The sequence below is a fragment of the Erythrolamprus reginae genome, chromosome 10 (assembly GCF_031021105.1).
Source record: "Erythrolamprus reginae isolate rEryReg1 chromosome 10, rEryReg1.hap1, whole genome shotgun sequence".
Classification (NCBI taxonomy): Eukaryota; Metazoa; Chordata; class Lepidosauria; order Squamata; family Dipsadidae; genus Erythrolamprus; species Erythrolamprus reginae.
The window spans coordinates 13972050-13991929 of record NC_091959.1 but is presented as its reverse complement, the minus strand read 5'-3'; the positions used below and the strand labels follow the sequence as shown (position 1 = coordinate 13991929).

At 48.6% G+C, this 19880-nt stretch overlaps 1 protein-coding gene across 2 annotated transcripts in view; it reads right to left on the bottom strand.

Moving 5' to 3' along the window:
• Positions 1–16023, bottom strand: part of ADAMTS7 (ADAM metallopeptidase with thrombospondin type 1 motif 7) — a 59044-nt gene extending 43021 nt beyond the window's left edge. The window contains exons 1-6 of one of the 2 annotated variants that reach the window (XM_070763026.1): positions 15910–16023; positions 14229–14617; positions 11683–11881; positions 3998–4185; positions 3721–3804; positions 1083–1207 (exon numbers count right to left, since the gene is read on the bottom strand). In XM_070763026.1, the coding sequence (XP_070619127.1) occupies positions 1083–1207; positions 3721–3804; positions 3998–4185; positions 11683–11881; positions 14229–14617; positions 15910–15997 (1073 nt within the window). In that variant the 5' untranslated portion in view covers positions 15998–16023. The remainder of the gene's footprint in view (positions 1–1082; positions 1208–3720; positions 3805–3997; positions 4186–11682; positions 11882–14228; positions 14618–15909) is intronic. The other variant, XM_070763027.1, reaches the window with a different exon arrangement.
• Between the last annotated feature and the right edge of the window lie 3857 nt (positions 16024–19880).

The following is a 19880-nucleotide window of genomic DNA, read 5'->3' as shown; positions in this document are numbered from 1 at the left end:
CGCGGAGGTCGGGGTCCACTCCAGTGCGAGGATGAAAGAGCTCACCACATCTGCCGGGACTCCTCTGGTTCCTGCTTTCCTGATGAATCACAAGGAAAGCAGGAACCAGAGGAGTCCTGGCAGACGCGGTCAGCTCTTTCATCCTCGCACTGGAGCAGACCCCGACCTCCTATCGAGCGTGGCTGAGCACAGAAACCACGTAAACACTCCAGCGCAGTGACTGTGGTGCATCGTGTTGCCATAAAGCAAACAATTAGAGGTCTGTAGAGTGGGTCTGGGTGTTTAGGTCAGGCCTGGGTCGGGGTCATTAGAGTATTGGGTACAACTGAGTTAATTATATTAGTTCAGCCCTCTAAAAATATCCCAATTTCTCACGCGGCCCCATGGCAAAATTAATTGCCCACCCCTGATTCGGAGTGGTCTCTCCTCAAAGAGGTCCCTCACTTTCAGCGAAATCGGCAGATGTTATAGACCAGTGTTTTTCAACCAGTGTGCCGTGGCACACTAGTGTGCCGCGAGACATGGTCAGGTGTGCTGCGAAGAAGGAAGCTCAGGTTTCGGTCTCACAACTTTTTGCTGAGAGAGAGAGAGAAAAAGAAAGCAAGAGAGAGAGAGAAAGAGAGAGAAAGCAAGCAAGAGAGAAAGAAAGCAAGAGAGAGAGAGAAAGAAAGCAAGAGAGAAAGAAAGCAAGAGAGAGAGAAAGAGAAAAGGGGAGGAAAAAAAGAGAAATGAGAAAATGAATGAGACAGAGAATGAGAAGAGAGAGAAACAAAAGAGAGAGAGAAGTGACTCTTGATTTAAAGCATATGATGAAAAGCACCCAAAGAATAAGAGAGAACCCCCCCCCCAGCCCTCACCTGTTTTTGGAAATGGTTCAAGAATGTGCACACACACACACACACACACACACAAGGGGGGGGAGGAGACAGGGATGGAAAAAGAGAGGAGAGTGTCTTAAGGTGTCATTTTGTGTCATTTTGGTTGGTGGTGTGCCCCAGGATTTTGTAAATGTAAAAAATGTGCCGCAGCTCAAAAAAGGTTGAAAATCACTGTTATAGACAGCACTAAAGCCACAGGGTTACCTGGTGAGCAAGATGGCGACATCGTGGTGCAGGGGGTGAGCGTCCCCCTTGGGGTTGAGGGCTTTCTGCCACTTGCAAAAACTTCTCAAGGTGTTGTCAGCATGGTGGGTGATTTTCAGATCCTCCTACAGAGAGACAATTAGAAGCCTCGATTAACATTGCACAGGTGTGATTATTGTTGCTGACAAACCATTGAAAATCGTGAAAAGCAAGTAGAAGCTTTACCTATAAACACAGGGTGTATAATTATCAGTGGTGGGCTGCTAAGGTGGAACGGTGACCTGTGCTCGCCCCCGTGGCTCTGAGTGCTAACAGAATCCAGCACAATTATGCTACCGCACCTGGGCAGGGAGCGAAATCATGCGCGGACACGCAGGTGCGCCAGTGGCCCAGGTGCGGTAGCAGAATTGCGCTGGACTCCGCTAGTCCTCAGAGCCACGGGGGCGAGCACACGTCACCATTCCACCTTAGCCAATGCAAAATTGGTATAGGTACATGGTGGACCATATTCAATTTGAAATTATGGATAAAAGGATAAATTCGGATAATGAAACTGAATTGGGACAACTGATGGGACGGTGGGACAAGGTAAGACGATATATGATGAGCAGAATCCGAGACCAAGCTACAAAAAATAAATTGGAATCAGTCTATAATATGTAAATAGATATATTGCTCTTGGGTCAGGTGGATTATATAAGAAACACCCCGATTTGGTGGTGGGGTATGTGTGTGTGTCTGGGGGGTGGGCACATTTCACTATGCACTGTTTTATGTTGTGTGGATATTAAACTTATTAAAAATTAATAAAAATATATTTTTTTTAAAAAACGTTCCACCTTAGCAGCCCACCTCTGATAATAATAATTATTATTCATATTTTCCCATCCCTCCATAGCTGAGATTGTTGAACTCCTATAAAGATTTTACCAATCTCAGAAACTTTGAACAAACATAAACACCTGCGCCCTAAAAAAAGAAGACATCAAGGCAGCAAAGCCAAAAGAATTCATGTGCAAAAGAGATTTTAGTGGATCAGCTTTCCAGCAATGAGCCGGGGTGGCGCAGCAGGTAGAGTGCTGTACTGCAAGCCACTGAAGCTGACTTGTAGATCTGAAGGTCAGCGGTTCAAATCTCACCACCGGCTCAAGGTTGACTCAGCCTTCCATCCTTCCGAGGTGGGTAAAATGAGGACCCGGATTGCGGGGGGCAATAGGCTGGCTCTGTTAAAAAAGTGCTATTGCTAACATGTTGTAAGCCGCCCTGAGTCAAAGGAGAAGGGCGGCATAAAAATCGAATAAATTAAATTTTAAATTAAATTTTAAATTAAATTTTAAATTAAATTTTAAATTAAATTAAATTAAATTAAATTAAATTAAATTAAATTAAATTAAATTAAATTAAATTAAATTAAATTAAATTAAATTAAATTAAATTAAATTAAATTAAATTAAATTAAATTAAATTAAATTAAATTAATTAAATGCAAGTGGATTTTTGTAGCCAGCACTACAAGAAGCCTAAGAAGGCACTGAAATTGCTGCAGGGAGAAACAAGAGGAGGACCAAACTATGGACCCTCGCAGAGGGGCATGAAACAGAGCAGGTGGGGGCAACAGAATTAACACCCCCAGCTTTCTTCTTCTGAGTCCTGAACCTACAGAAACTAGAAGAAGAAGCTCTACATAATAGAATAGAATAGAATTTTATTGGCCAAGTGTGATTGGACACATAATGAATTTGTCTTGGTGCAGATGCTCTCAATGTACATAAAAGAAAAAGATACATTTGTCAAGAATCATGTGGTACAACACTTAATGATTGTCATAGGGGTCAAATAAGCAATATTAATAAAAATCTTAGGATACAAGCAACAGGTTATTATTATTATTATTATTATCATTATCATTATCATCATCATCATTATTATTATTATTATTATTATTATTATTATTATTATTAATTAGATTTGTATGCCGCCCCTTTCCGTAGACTCGGGGCGGCTCACAACACAATAAAAAAAGTTCATGACAAATCTAATAATTTACAACTTAAAATATTTTTAAAACCCCATTATTAAGCAGACATACATCCAAGCATACCATACATAAATTGTATAGGCCCGGGGGAGATATCTCAGTTCCCCCATGCCTGACGACAAAGGTGGGTTTTAAGGAGTTTACGAAAGGCAAGGAGGGTAGGGGCAGTTCTAATCTCTGGGGGGAGCTGGTTCCAGAGAGTCGGGGCCGCTACAGAGAAGGTTCTTCCCCTGGGGCCCGCCAACCGACATTGTTTAGTTGACGGGACTCGGAGAAGGCCCACTCTGTGGGACCTAATCGGTCACTGGGCTCGTGCGGCAGAAGGCGGTCTCGGAGACAGTTATACAGACCTAAGAGGGAGGAAAAGGATGATAGGAATGGTGAGAAAAAAACTAGTAGAAATAGAAGTGCAGATTTAGTAAAAAGTCTGACAGTGTTGAGGGAATTATTTGTTTAGCAGAGTGATGGCGTTCGGGGGAAAAACTGTTCTTGTGTCTAGTTGTCTTGGTGTGCAGTGCTCTGTAGCGACGTTTTGAGGGTAGGAGTTGAAACAGTTTGTGTCCAGGATGTGAGGGGTCAGTCAATATGTCGTCTTCTTACCTGCTCATCTTCCAGAAGGATAAGACGCACAATAGAAATGTGGACCGGGTTCCCAATGCTGGCATCGTGAAATAAACCAGCCACCTACAAAAGAGAAGAAGTGGAGCCGTTCAGCGAGTTCTGCACATGAGAAGGGACTTTCTGTCCTGGGGCCCAAATGCATCCCAAGTGCTTCAGACAACCAAATTAGCCCAAACTGCTCAGAACCGCAGCCCTTCTCCTGTCCGAGAGGTGCCCCTTGTCTCTTCCACAACCAGCCACCTCTCACAATGCTCACCATGTTCATGACTGTCAGGACATACTTCTCAACATGCTCGCTGCCGTGGTACTCCACCATCTTGGGGTCAGCTACCACCAGGGTCTCCACCCACTTCTCCTTACTGACCGAGCGTGGCTTGATCCGCCGTTTCCTCTGCTGCTTCTCCTCCCAATGTTCTCTCCACCTCTCTGGGCCCTTGGCGTCTTCTTGAAATTGGGGAAGACAGGAGGTGACGATGGCGAAATCCCAATATCATCATCACCATCATCATCTGACAAGCCCGTAATCCCTTGCGGGCAGAGGTGGGCTGCTAAGGTGACATGTGCTCGTCCCCATGGCTCTGAGTGCTAGCAGAGTCCTGCACCTGCACCTGAGCGCACCTGTGTGTCCACACACGATTTCGCTACCTGCCCAGGTGCAGTAAAATTGCACTAGACTCCATGGTTACTGCTCTGAAACACAGGTGCACCTGCCTGTCCCTGTGCGATTTCGCTACCTGCCCAGGTGCAGTAAAATTGTGCTAGATTCCATGGTTACTGCGCTGAAACACAGGTGCACCTGCCTGTCCATGTGCGATTTCGCTACCTGCCCAGGTGCAGTAAAATTGTGCTAGATTCCATGGTTACTGCGCTGAAACACAGGTGCACCTGCCTGTCCATGTGCGATTTCGCTACCTGCCCAGGTGCAGTAAAATTGCACTAGACTCCATGGTTACTGCTCAGAAACACAGGTGCACCTGCCTGTCCATGTGCGATTTCGCTACCTGCCCAGGTGCAGTAAAATTGTGCTAGATTCCATGGTTACTGCGCTGAAACACAGGTGCACCTGCCTGTCCATGTGCGATTTCGCTACCTGCCCAGGTGCAGTAAAATTGCACTAGACTCCATGGTTACTGCTCAGAAACACAGGTGCACCTGCGTGTCCATGTGCGATTTCGCTACCTGCCCAGGTGCAGTAAAATTGTGCTAGATTCCATGGTTACTGCGCTGAAACACAGGTGCACCTGCCTGTCCATGTGCGATTTCGCTACCTGCCCAGGTGCAGTAAAATTGTGCTAGATTCCATGGTTACTGCTCAGAAACACAGGTGCACCTGCCTGTCCATGTGCGATTTCGCTACCTGCCCAGGTGCAGTAAAATTGTGCTAGATTCCATGGTTACTGCGCTGAAACACAGGTGCACCTGCGTGTCCATGTGCGATTTCGCTACCTGCCCAGGTGCAGTAAAATTGCACTAGACTCCATGGTTACTGCTCAGAAACACAGGTGCACCTGCCTGTCCATGTGCGATTTCGCTACCTGCCCAGGTGCAGTAAAATTGTGCTAGATTCCATGGTTACTGCGCTGAAACACAGGTGCACCTGCGTGTCCATGTGCGATTTCGCTACCTGCCCAGGTGCAGTAAAATTGCACTAGACTCCATGGTTACTGCTCAGAAACACAGGTGCACCTGCGTGTCCATGTGCGATTTCGCTACCTGCCCAGGTGCAGTAAAATTGTGCTAGATTCCATGGTTACTGCGCTGAAACACAGGTGCACCTGCCTGTCCATGTGCGATTTCGCTACCTGCCCAGGTGCAGTAAAATTGTGCTAGATTCCATGGTTACTGCTCAGAAACACAGGTGCACCTGCCTGTCCATGTGCGATTTCGCTACCTGCCCAGGTGCAGTAAAATTGCACTAGACTCCATGGTTACTGCTCAGAAACACAGGTGCACCTGCGTGTCCATGTGCGATTTCGCTACCTGCCCAGGTGCAGTAAAATTGTGCTAGATTCCATGGTTACTGCGCTGAAACACAGGTGCACCTGCGTGTCCATGTGCGATTTCGCTACCTGCCCAGGTGCAGTAAAATTGCACTAGACTCCATGGTTACTGCTCAGAAACACAGGTGCACCTGCGTGTCCATGTGCGATTTCGCTACCTGCCCAGGTGCAGTAAAATTGCACTAGACTCCATGGTTACTGCTCAGAAACACAGGTGCACCTGCGTGTCCATGTGCGATTTCGCTACCTGCCCAGGTGCAGTAAAATTGCACTAGACTCCATGGTTACTGCTCAGAAACACAGGTGCACCTGCCTGTCCATGTGCGATTTCGCTACCTGCCCAGGTGCAGTAAAATTGTGCTAGATTCCATGGTTACTGCGCTGAAACACAGGTGCACCTGCGTGTCCATGTGCGATTTCGCTACCTGCCCAGGTGCAGTAAAATTGTGCTAGATTCCATGGTTACTGCGCTGAAACACAGGTGCACCTGCCTGTCCATGTGCGATTTCGCTACCTGCCCAGGTGCAGTCAAATTGCGCTGGACTCCACGGATACTGAGCTGAAACACAGGTGCACTTCTGTGTCCACACATGATTTTGCTACCTGCCCAGGTGCAGTAAAATTGCGCTAGACTCCACGAATACTGAGCCGAAACACAGGTGCACCTGCGTGTCCATGTGTGATGTCGCTACCTGCCCAGGTGAAGTAGCAGAATTGCGCTGGACTCCGCTAGCACTCAGAGCCGCGGGGGCGACCACACGTCACCCTTCCACATTAGCAGCCCACTTCTGGCAAAACCTCTCCCAACTTGAAAGCCGTTGGGTCAATGGCAGACGCCCATTGGTGACTTCCCTCCTTGGGAAAACGGGTCCCCCAAATCAACCCACTTGCCCCACTTGGAGCTACCCAAGGACAAGGCAGAAGAGGGGGGTCATGTGGTTCCTATCCTCTGCTTACCCAACTTGGCTGCTGAAGGCCCTCCCCACCCCTTCACCCATTGCAGGAATCCTGGGAGTTCCTAAAGCAGACCTGGGCAAGGGGCAGCCCGCGGGCTGCATTCGGCTTGCCCACTGTCGGTGACCGGTCCACGGAGGTCAGGGTCCGCTCCAGTGCGAGGATGAAAGAGTTCACCGCATTTGCCGGGATGAATCATGAGGAAAGCAAGAACCGGAGGAGTCCCGGCAGACGCGGTGAGTTCTTTCATCCCCGACCTCCTACCGAGAGCGGCCGAGGACAGAAACCACGCAAACACTCCAGCGCAGTGACTGTGGTGCACCGTGTTGCCGTAAAGCAAACAATTAGGGGTCTGTAGAGTGGGCCTGGGTGTTTAGGTCAAGCCTGGGTCTGGGTCTTCACAGTATTGGGTAGAACTGAGTTAATTATATTAGTCCGGCCCTCTAAAACCATCCCAATTTCTCACGCGGCCCCATGGCAAAATTAATCGCCCACCCCTGCCCTAAAGGATGCTATTGGTTTTGGTGCCACTTTTACTGGTCTAGAAATTCTCCTTGGCATCCCAAGACTTTGCTGCTGAGCCTTCTGGCATTCCCCCTCCCCCCTCCCTCCCCAGGAGTCTCAGGCCCTCTGAGCAGCCCCTCCCTCCCAACCCCAACTCAAGAGGAGGTGCCCACATTCCCTTGCTTTGACTGGCAGTTTCACCGCCCAATCATCCCAAATACCAGATAACCAAGGACAACTGACGACTGTCTCCTCCGCCCTCCCTCCTCCTCCCACCCACCCCCGGGGAAGAGTCCAAGGGGAAGGGCTGCTCCAACAAGCTTATTTATTTTATTTATTTATTTATTTATTTTGTCCAATACATAATACATTGAAGAGAAAGATATGTAATAATATAAGTAAGGAAAAGAATAGAAGAAAAGATATAAATGTATAGGTGAACATATTTGAAAGGAAGAAAAGATAAATGAGATAAGGAGAGACAACTGGACACTGGTGCACTTCTTGGCCCTTTTGGGGACTCAAAGGGTGGCCGGCTGCAGAGCCCCCTCCTTTTGTCTGCCCCCCACTTTCTGAAGCAGGAGGGAAATCCTCCCCCTGGCCTGCATTTCTCCCCCCGAGAAGTCTAGTTTCAGCAACTTTGGACACAACAAACAGAACAGCACACTCGCCCGGAGATGGGTTGGATGTCTGGGATAAATGAGGGCATTGTCTTATTATGGTCTTGCGCCTTATGCAGCTGGGAGAGGAGGAATGCTCCCACCATCTTCCGTTTGCTCCCAATCGGGCGGAGGGAGGAGGCTTGCTCCTTCCAGGCGAGAGGAAATGAGCGGCTAAGCAGATGCAACAGGGAGTGTGTGAAGGCCACCAGGGTGGACCTCTGATCTGTAAACAGAGCCGGGAGGGGAGGGAACGAACAACAGCCCTGGGAGAAGGAAGGGGGGAGTGCCATCAGAAGGGTTTCTGGAGGGAACTGGTTTAGAAAAGGAAAAGTTTACTACTACTTCAATTTATGTTTTAGGAGCCCGGGTGGCGCAGTGGTTAGAGTGCAGCACTGCAGGCTACTTCAGCTAACTGCTAGCTGTGGTTCAGCAGTTCAAATCTCACTACTGGCTCAAGGTCGACTCAGCCTTCCATCCTTCCGAGGTGGATAAAATGAGGACCTGGATTGTTGGGGGGCCAAGAGGCTGATTCTGTAAACTGCTTAGAGAGGGCTGGAAAAACACTATGAAGCAGTAGACAAATCTAAATGCTATTGCCCTTCCTTCCTTCCTTCCTTCCTTCCTTCCTTCCTCCTTCCCTTCCTTCCTCCTTCCCTTCCTTCCTTCTTCCCTCCCTTCCTTCTTTTCTTCCTTCCTTCCTTCTTCCCTTCCTTCCTTCTTCCCTCCCTTCCTTCTTCCCTCCCTTCCTTCCCTCTTCCCTCCCTCCCTTCTTCCATTCCTTCCTTCCTTCTTCCCTCCCTTTCTTCTTTCCTTCCTTCCTTCTTCCCTCCCTTCCTTCTTCCCTCCCTTCCTTCTTTTCTTCCTTCTTCCCTCCCTTCCTTCCTTCCTTCTTCCTTCCCTTCCTTCCCTTCCTTCTTTCCTTCCTTCTTCCCTTCCTTCCTTCCTTCTTTCCTTCCTTCCTTCTTCCCTCCCTTCCTTCCTTCTTTCCTTCCTTCCCTTCCTTCTTTCCTTCCTTCCTTCCTTCTTCCCTCCCTCCCTTCTTTCCTTCCTTCCTTCTTCCCTCCCTTCCTTCTTTCCTTCCTTCCTTCCCTCTTCCCTCCCTCCCTCCCTTCCTTCTTCCATTCCTTCCTTCCTTCTTCCCTCCCTTTCTTCTTTCCTTCCTCCCTTCCCTCCCTTCTTCCCTCCCTCCCTCCCTTCCTCCCTCCCTCCCTCCCTTTCTTGGTGTGTAAAAGGAGGTCCAAGACTGTTGGGGGCAAGAGGTTGATTCTGCAAACTGCTTAGTGAGGACTGTCAAAGCACTATGAAGTGGTATATAAGTCTAAATGCTATTGCTCTTCCTTCCTTCCTTCCCTCCCTTCCTTCTCTCCCTTCCTTCCTTCCTTCTCTCCCTTCCTCCTTCTCTCCTTCCTTCCTTCCTTCCTTCCTTCCTTCCCTTCCCTTCCCTTCCCTCCCCGTGTGGCTTGAGCTGCAGGACAGGCTGGGCAGCCACTTTTTCAGGAAGCAACTGGACGTCCTTGTTTTTTCCTTCTAAAGTCCAGTTGCCTCCTGAAAAAGCACCCTTGGGCCTGACTGGTGGTGGGTTAAGCCAGGTTGGGGCATTGCACCAATTATTTGCATGGAAGACCATTAGAACTGACCTAAAGTCCCATTTAGCAGGCTTTGCAAAGAGCAGCAGAACAGCAGTGAAATGTGATTGGAGCTGTCTGCAGAGAAAGGTCCCTTTGGCCTGAGAAAGGCCCTGGACTTCTGCCAGATGGTTGCTGTCTCATGGGGCACATTCCTCGTTTTCTACCGTTTCAGTGGGCCAGGGGTTAGCCGTCCCCATGCTGGGGGATTTGTCATTTTATGTCCCCATGGCACACTTCTGGCTGTGGCTCACCAGGGCTGCTTTGGAACTGAACTCAGTTCCTACATGAGTATGTCGTCTGCACCTCTATAACTGTCTGGTTCGGTTCTGCAACCCAACAGGACCAACACAGACTTCAGAGGAGAATCAGAAACTGCAGAAGAAACAATGGCTGCCAACCTGCCTTCCATTGAGGACCTGTAGACTGCACGAGTCAAAAAGAGGGCGGTGAAAATATTGACTGACCCCTCGCATCCTGGACACAAACTGTTTCAACTCCTACCCTCAAAACGTCGCTACAGAGCACTGCACAACTAGACACAAAGACAGTTTTTTTTCCAAACGCCATCACTCTGCTAATCAAATAATTCCCTCAACATTGTCAAACTTTTGATTAAGTCTGCACTTCTATTTCGACTAGTTTTTTCCCCCCCATCATTCCTATCATCCTTTTCCTCCCACTTAGGACTGTATGACTGTAACTTGTTGCTTGTATCCTTAAGATTTTTATCAATATTGATTGCTTCCTCATTGCTTATTTGACCCCTAGGAGAATCATTAAGTGTTGGGCCTCCTTATTCTTGACAAACGTCTCTTTTTCTTTTATGTACACTGAGAGCATGTGCACCCGAGACAAATTCCTTGTGGGGGGCAATCACACTTGGACAATAAAGAATTCTATTCTCTACTCTGCAGCCCTGTTCCACCCCACGAAATGTCAGCTGGGCTGTTCCTTTCCACAAGGCCAGAGGTGGGCTGCTAAGGTGGAACGGTGAGGTGTGCTCGCCCCCGTGGCTCTCAGTGGTAGCTACTGCACCTGGGCAGGTAGTGAAATCACATATGTCCACGCACGATTTTGCTACCTGGCCAGGTGCGGTAGCAGAATTGCACTGGACTCCGCTAGCTACCTGCGTGGCCGCACGCAATCTCGCTACCTGCCCAGGTGCAGTAGCAGAATTGCGCTGGACTCCGAGCCATGGGTGGACCTACATATCCACACACAATTTCACTACTTGCCCAGGTGCCGCAGAATTAATGAATGAATTAATTAATTAATTAATTAATTAATTAATTAATTAATTCATTCATTCATTCATTCATTCATTCATTTATTTGATTTGTATGCCGCCCCTCTCCGTAGACTCGGGGCAGCTTACAGCAATGATAAAAACAATACATAATGACAAATCTAATAGAATCTAAAATAACAATAATACATTTTAAAAAGTCTAAAAACAAGAAACCCCAATATATGAAAACATACATACAATCATATCATACACAAAAAACTACATAGGCAGGGGGAGATGTTTCAGTTCCCCCATGCTTGACGACAGAGGTGGGTTTTAAGGAGTTTACGAAAGGCAAGGAGGGTGGGGGCTGTTCTAATCTCGGGAGGGAGCTGATTCCAGAGGGTCGGAGACACCACAGAGAAGGCTCTTCCCCTGGGTCCTGCCAAATGACATTGTTTAGTTGACGGGACCCCGAGGAGACCAACTCTGTGGGACCTTAACCAGTCGCTGGGATTCGTGCGGCAGAAGGCGGTCTTGTAGATAACCCTGGTCCGGTGCCAGGAAGGCCAATTGCGCTGGACTCTGCTAGCACTCGAAGCGACAGGCACCTATGCACAAGGCCACCGGAAATTGGGACCAGCATGCAGCCCTCTTGCACCAGAGTCCTCTCCCCTGGATCAGTGTTTCCCAACCTTGGCAACTTGAAGACATTTGGACTTCAACTCCCAGAATTCCCCAGCCAGCAAAGCAGCCCCCACCCACTGCCAGGCAAGCAGTCTCCCAAATGGCTGTACAGACCGGCTGCTGTAAACCTCCCCGTTTCCCGGCAAAGGAAAAGTCTGCAAGGGCTGGAGAAGAGCCAGGGACCGTCCCAAGGAGAACCATTCCTCCCCCAAAGAGAGGACTTGACAGGGCGTCCAAGTGACGAGGAGCTGCAGGACTCCCAAACCAGGAAACGTTACCTTGCACCCCGCACATCCTGGAAGAAGCCGGCGGCTTCCTGGCTCCTTTCGGGCTCTGGACCGAAATAAACTCTTCGTCTTCGTGCTCCCAAACGTGCCGTCGAGAGATCCGGTGGGGCTGGGCTGCGCCCTCCCTCGGGTTGCTGGGAGCCAGCGGCTCAATTAAGAAATCTTGTCCAGCCAGATGAAAGACGCCCTTCTGGAGAGGAAAGGTCAAAGTAGCCGGCCACTTCAGCACATGTGGTGGCAACGAGAAAGAAGGTGGAAGAAACATCTGCTCTTTTTCTCCTGGGGATGGACAGACAGGAGGATGGACGGGCACACACGGATGCACATGGACACACACACACAATCACACACACATTTGGAAGCTAAGAAAAACTAAGCAGTGGGAAAACTTTGCCTTTTGAGATCGCTGGACAAATCAATTCAAGGCGTTGGTTATCACCTATAAAGCCCTACATGGTTCAGGGCCAGACTATTTACAGGACATCTCCTGCCACTCACCTCCCACAGACCAATAAGATCACACAGGATTGGCCTCCTCCGGGTCCTGTCAATTTTGCAATACAGGTTGGCGGAGGTGTGGGGCAGGGCCTTCTCTGTGGCTGCCCCTCAATGTCCGTACTGCTTACACCCTGCTGGCCTTCCGAAAGGCTACGAAGACCTGGCTTTGCCAGCAGGCCTGGGGAGCCAAGACTGGACATCTTTTACGGCCAAATTGCATTGAATGATATGTATGTTTTGATTGGATTGCTGAGTCGTGGGTTTTAACTGGGGTTATTGCTTTAATTTGTACTCGACTTCTTTTTATTGCTAACTGTATTTTTTATATTAATGTAAACTGCCCTAAGTCCTTCGGGATTGGGCGGCATAAAAGTTAAATAAATAAATAAGTAAGTATTATTATTATTATTATTATTATTATTATTATTATTATTATTAATTAGATTTGTATGCCCCTTTCCAAAGACTCGGAGCAGCTCACAACATGCAATGTATAGAGTACAAATTCAATATTAAAAACAGTATTTAAAAGCCTTATAATAAAAAACAATCATACAACCCACATAAACCATACAAAAATTATAATAGCTGAGGGGTATATTATAGGAGTAAGTAAATCAATCAATCAATCAATCAAATCAATCAATCAATATAATAATAATCAATCAATATAATAATAATAATAATAATAATAATAATAATAATAATAATAATTTATTAGATTTATATGATGCCCCTCTCCGAAGACTCAGAGCGGCTCACAATAGTAATGAACAATGTACAAATCCAATACTTAAAAAACATCTAAACCCCATATCATTAAAAACCATACAACTCAGTCATACCATACATAAACCATAATAGCCTGGGGATCTCTCAATTTCCCCCTGCCTGGTGACATAGGTGAGTTTTCAATAACTTATGAAAGGCAAGGAGGGTGGGGGCCGTTCTGATCTCCGGGGGGGGGAGATGGTTCCAGAGGGCCGGGGCCGCCACAGAGAAGGCTCTTCTCCTAGGGCCCGCCAGACGATATTGTTTAGTCGACGGGACACAGAAAAGGCCAACTCTGTGGGACCTTATCGGCCGCTGGGATTCGTGCGGCAGAAGACGGTCCCGAAGGTATTCTGGTCCTTAGTGACCGCATTTGATTTAGCTACCTGCCCAGGTGCAGTAGCATAATTGTGCTGGACTCCGCAAGCACTCAGAGCCACGGGGGCGAGCACATGTCTGCGTTCCCCCCTTAGCAGTCTCACCTCCGTGCCTCCTACTGAGTGAACCTCAGCAACACATTCCTCAACACAATCTTCACATCTGTTTATACCAAAAAAACCCCCAAACTATGCGATGCAGTTGTGCTGACTCCACAGAACAATGATTGCCATACCAGATGTTGAACAAAGCAGGCATTCCGCCAGTGGGACTCCATCGCAGTCTGCATTGGTTGCCGATCAGTTTCCGGTCACAATTCAAAGTGCTGGTTATGACCTATAAAGCCCTTCATGGCACCGGGCCAGATTATCTCAGGGACCGCCTTCTGCCGCACGAATCCCAGCGACCAGTTAGGTCCCACAGAGTGGGCCTTCTCCAGGTCCCGTCAACTAAACAATGTCGAGGAAGAGCCTTCTCTGTGGCGGCCCCGACCCTCTGGAACCAACTCCCCCCAGAGATTAGAATAGCCCCCACCCTCCTTGCCTTTCGTAAGCTCCTCAAAACCTACCTCTGCCATCAGGCATGGGGGAATTAAGATAATCTTTCCCCCTAGGCTTCTACAATTTATGCATGGTATGTTTGTATGTATGATTGGTTTTATAACAAGGGTTTTTAGCTGTTTTAGTATTGGATTTTTACATTCTGTTTTTTGTCACTGTTGTTAGCCGCCCCGAGTCCACAGAGAGGGGCGGCATACAAATCCAATAAATAATAATAATAATAATAATAATAATAATAATAATAATAATAATAATAATCGCGGCAGCACCAGAGACCGTGCCAGAACCAAGCTCCCCCCCCCACCCGCCCTTCCACCCCGGGAGACTCACCAGCCCATCGCATGTGCTGAGGGCCGCCAGCCCACTTCCTTCTTCCTGGTTCTGGACAGACCCGATCATGTGGCAGGGGTTCCGCCGGGAGGCTTGGATCCTGGCCCGAGAGACGCCTCCTCCCTGCCGTTTCTCCGTGACACAGCCGGGCGCCAGGAGGTGAGGGTTGAGGCTCAGATTGAAGCGCAGCTCCTGCCCTCGGTGGAAGAGGGCGTAGAAGGTCCCGGTCCGAACCGGGGAGAGAACGGCCCTTTTGGACAGCAGCCGGTGGGACAGGTTGTAGGAGAGGAAGGAGCCTCGCTCGTCCACCCGCACCGGGTACACCACCTCTGGGTCCCCGTAGTAGCCAGGATCATGCCCCAAAGAGGATTCTGCACCTAGAGGAAACCCTTAGGAGGGGCAGGGGATGGGGCGAGGAGAGAAACAGCCTTCAAGGGATGCTGCAACCCACACATCATTGGTCTTTGACAGATGCTCTCAGTGGGGGGGGCAAAGGGGTTAAAACTGCATAACAACAACAACAACAGTGTTGGAAGGGACCTTGGAGGTCTTCTAGTCCAACCCCCTGCTTAGGCAGGAGAACCAACACCAGGCAGATGGTTATCCAACATCTGTTTAAAAACTTCCAATGCTGGAACATTCACAACTTCTGGAGGCAAGTTGTTCCACGGATTAATTGTTCTAACTGTCAGGAAATGTCTCCTTAGTTCTAAGTTGCTTCTCTCCTTGTTTAGTTTCCACCCATTGCTTCTTGTTCTACCCTCAGGGGCTTTGGAGAATAGGTTGACTCCTTCTTCTTTGTGGCAACCCCTGAGATATTGGAACACTGCTATCTTGTGCCCCCCCCCAGTCCTTTTCATTAAACTAGCCATGCTCAGTTCCTGCAACCGTTCTTTCCATGTTTTAGCCTCCAGTCTCCGCATCATCTTTGCTGCTCCTTGACTTTTTCTAGAGTCCCTTCCTTCGTTCCCTCCCTCCCTCCCTCCTTCTTCATATGTTTTAGCCCCCAGTCCCCTAAGGATCTTGGTTAGTCTTCTCTGAAGTTTTTCTAGAGTCCCTTCCTTCGTTCCCTCCCTCCCTACTTCCCTCCCTCCCTCCTTCTTCATATGTTTTAGCCCCCAGTCCCCTAAGGATCTTGGTTAGTCTTCTCTGCACTTTTTCTAGAAGCCTTTCCTTCCTCCATTCCTCCCTCCCTCCCTTCCCTCTCTCCCTCCCTCTTTCCCCCCCTCCTTCCTATCTTTTAGCCTCCAGTCCCCTCATCATCTTGGTGGCTCTGCCGACCCAAACTGAAGGGTCTTCCTTTCTTCCTGTAAAAAAAAAAAAAGTCCCCGCTGCCCTCTTTGGATGGGACGGGGAGGGGGCTTTCCTTGGGGTGGGGGGGCTGTGCCAGAAGACCCTCCTTCTGCAGCTACCAGCAGGCACAATTTGTGGGGGGCTCTTCTCCCCTCCCCCTCCCGGCCTCCTCCTCCTGGGGGAGGGGCTGGAAGGAGGGGAGGGGGCGCGCCGGCCGAGACCAACGGGCGTGGGAGGGGGGGGGGGCGCTCCGGCATCTCTTTGTCCGCCGCGGCGCTTCTCCCTCAGCGGCGCTTCTCCCTCAGCGGCGCTTCTCCCTCAGCGGCGCCTCTCTGACTTCCCGCTCGCCCCTCACAGCCCCTGGCGGGAGCCGCCTCAGGGTACCCACCTGGGGCCTGGGCGCGCGCCCCCCGGGCCAGCAGGAGGAGGAGGAGGGCGGCGGCGGCGGGCAGCAGCACCAGCAGCGGGCGGGCCATGCCTGGCGGGACCGGCGGGGCGGCCTCACGCGGCGGGCGGAGGAGCGGCCGCCCCCGAGCTCCGCGCTGCGACGCCCCGCCGGGCAAGCAGGGTCCGGGCAGCGGGCGCTGCTTCTTCCATGCCGGCGGCGGCAGCGGCTCCCTCCAGCCGGCCCCGCCCCGCCTCCCGCCCGGCCGCCGTTCAGCTGGGCGGGGTGGGGGGCCAAAGGCGGCTGCCGGACCCGCCCAGAAGCCGCTACGCTCGCCCGTCGGAAGGGCCGTCGCATGCTGCGTGCAGCTCCCCGGGCGGCGCAGGACGGCGGGCTGATAACAACAACAACAGAGTTGGAAGGGACCTCGGAGGTCTTCTAGTCCAACCCCCTGCTGAGGCAGGAGGCCCTGCACCACTTCAGACAGATGGTTATCCAACATTAGTTAATGATAATAATAACAACAACAACAACAGAGTTGGAAAGGGACCTCGGAGGTCTTCTAGTCCAGTGATTTTCAACCTTTTTTGAGCCGCGGCACATTTTTTACATTTACGAAACCCTGGGGCACATTGAGCAGGGCTTCCTTCCTCTTTCTTTCTCTCTCTCCATCCATCCATCCCTCTTTCTTTCTCTTTCTTCCTTCCTCTCTTTTTTTCTCTCTTTCTCTCTCTCTCCTTCCCTCCCTCTCTTTCTCTCTCTCTCTTGCTTTCTTCCTCTCTTTCTCTCTCTCTCTTTCTCTCTCTTGTTCTCTTTCTCGCTCGCTCTTTCTCTCTTGCTTTCTTTCCCTCTCTCTCTTTCTTTCTTTCTCTTTCTTTCTCTCTCTCCATCCATCCCTCTTTCTTTCTCTTCCTTCCTCTCTTTTTTTCTCTTTCTCTCTCCCTCTCTCCCTCCCTACATCCCTCTATGTCTTTCTCTCTCTCTCCTTCACTCCCTCTCTCTCTCTCTCTCTCTCTTTCTCTTGTTCTCTTTCTCGCTCGCTCGCTCTTTCTCTTGCTTTCTTTCCCTCTCTCTCTTTCTCTTTCTTTCTTTCTCTCTCTCTTGCTTTCTTTCTCTCTGAGCTTCGCGGCACACCTGACCATGTCTTGCGGCACACTAGTGTGCCGTGGCACACTGGTTGAAAAACACTGTTCTAGTCCAACCCTCTGCTTAGGCAGGAAACCCTACACCACTTCAGAAAGATGGTTATCCAACATTAGTTAATGATGATAATAATAATAATAATAACAACAACAACAACAGGAAACCCTACACCACTTCAGAAAGATGGTTATCCAACATTAGTTAATGATAATAATAATAACAACAACAACAGAGTTGGAAAGGGACCTCGGAGGTCTTCTAGTCCAACCCTCTGCTTAGGCAGGAAACCCTACACCACTTCAGAAAGATGGTTATCCAACATTAGTTAATGATGATGATAATAATAATAATAATAATAACAACAACAACAACAGGAGACCCTATACCACTTCAGACAGATGGTGATCCAACATCTGCTTAAAAGCTCCCCGTGGGGGCATTCACAGCTATGGAGGCCTTTGTGAAGCATCTCAGAATGCAATTTTTAATACTGCAACATGTCTGTGGAGATTCTGTCATCCAGGTCATGGTTGTCCCAAAGGTGCTTTTTCCAGAGGCGACTTAACCGTGACTTTGTTTTTCTTCGAAGAGGTTTCACTTCCCATCCAGGAAGCTTCTTCAGCGCTCTAATACTGCCATAGTTTTCATTACTACTGTATTATGCTGACTCACCTCTAGCTTAGATAGTTGGCCAACAAGTCAAATAAATAGATCAGAGCTAGACTACTCAAAAGTTGCACTGTGGTCTGCAGGGCAGGCTGAGGGGAGGGACCGTTGCACCAATGGAGTAGCAGGCAATGTTAGGCCTAACTAAAGAGATACACAAGCTTACTCAGCTATCGCTCTTCCTGGGTTCAGGAGAGGCTTACTTCACATTCAGATTGTAAACATATAATTTTGCTGATTTGTTTTGTCTGGGTGGAATGGAGCACCGACTGACGGGTCCAAAGACGGGCTACAAGAATGGTGGACGGTCTTAAGCATAAAATGTATCAGGAAAGACTTCATGAACTCAATCTGTATAGTCTGGAGGACAGAAGGAAAAGGGGACATGATCGAAACATTTAAATATGTTAAAGGGATAAATAAGGTCCAGGAGGGAAGTGTTTTTAATAGGAAAGTGAACACAAGAACGAGGGGACACAATCTGAAGTTAGTTGCGGGAAAGACCAAAAGCAACATGAGAAAATATTATTTTACTGAAAGAGTAGTAGATCCTTGGAACAAACTTCCAACAGATGTGGTAGATAAATCCATAGTAACTGAATTTAAACATGCCTGGGATAAACATATATCCATCCTAAGATAAAATACAGAAAATAGTATAAGGGCAGACTAGATGGACCATGAGGTCTTTTTCTGCCGTCAGACATCTATGTTTCTATGACTCTCATGTTTTCCATCTCTGGGGGCAAAATAATGAATCCCTTCCAACCTCTGATTCCATGTTCTAGATCTAGAAACTGACAAGATGTCTATGAAGATTCTCTTTTCCGGATGACTTCCAATTCTTCAAGCAACTCTTTCTAGCACGCAGTCTCCTCGGCTAATGGCCGCTAACCGCCTTCGCACCACTGATGGTGGAGGCTCCAGATCTGGTCAACCCTGAGGTTTGCCAACCCCAAACATGGACCAAAACAACTCCCCTTCTTCCCCACCCCTTCAGGGAGGTTTGGGCCGGTTCAAACTGAATTGGTACCCCCAAACAGCAGGGATTTAGCGATTCTCCGCAGGAGCGAGAGAACCGGCGCCGCCCCCGAGGCACTGACCACACCCCTCCTGAAGATTCTCAAAATCCTCCAAATCCCGCTTGTCTAAAAGGCGCTTTTTCAAGAGGCAATTGGACTTTCTTTGAACATGTTTCATAGATCAGTGCATTGGGCAAACAAAACAACCTCTCCATAAATCAGGTATTGTGAGGTGCTAGGATGGGAGGGTTTCTCCTAAAGTCTACCACCATTTCTACAGTTTTGAGTATGTTCAGTGCTAGATTGTTCCGGTCACACCACAAGGTTAGTTGTTCAACCTCCTGTCTGTATGAGGATTCATCATTGTCACAAGTTTGATCACCATTGTATGGTCTGCAAACTTCCCTAGTTTAACAGATGGATCATTGGAGATGCAGTCATTGATGTATAGAGAGAAGTGGTGAGAGTACACAGCCTTGGGGGGCCCCTGTGCTAATTGTACATGTATCTGATGTGATTTTTCCTAGCTTCACCTACTGCTTCCTATCTATTGGAAGCTTGTGATGCACTTACAAGTGTGTTCAAGTACTGCTAGGTGATTTAGTTTGGTTAAGAGAATGTCCGGTATAATGGTGTTGAATGCTGAACTGAAGTCTACGAAGAGGACTCTACCGTAGGTCATTGGAGATTCAAGATGGTGTAGTGTAGAGCCATATTAACAGCATCATTTGTCAATCTATTTGCTCGGTATGCAAATTGCAGGGGATCTAACAGTGGATCTGTGATGGTTTTCAAGTAGGACATCATTAGCCTTTCAAAGGTAGGTGATGACTTACCATTTTCCTATTTTGACTTGCAATCATATTCTGTCCTATGGTATTGCTTTTAAGTTGGATCATTTTTTCCCCTTTTGCATGAAGATGGATGTGAAGATTGAACTGAGCAGTCCCACTCTCTCTCTGCAAGCTGTTACCTCCTTGCCAGAGAGAGAGTGGGACTGCTCAGTTCAATCTTCACATCCATCTTCATGCAAAAGGGGAAAAAATGATGATCCAACTTAAAAGCAATACCATAGGACAGTGATTTTCAACCTTTTTTGAGCCGCAGTACATTTTTTACATTTACGAAACCTTGGGGCACATT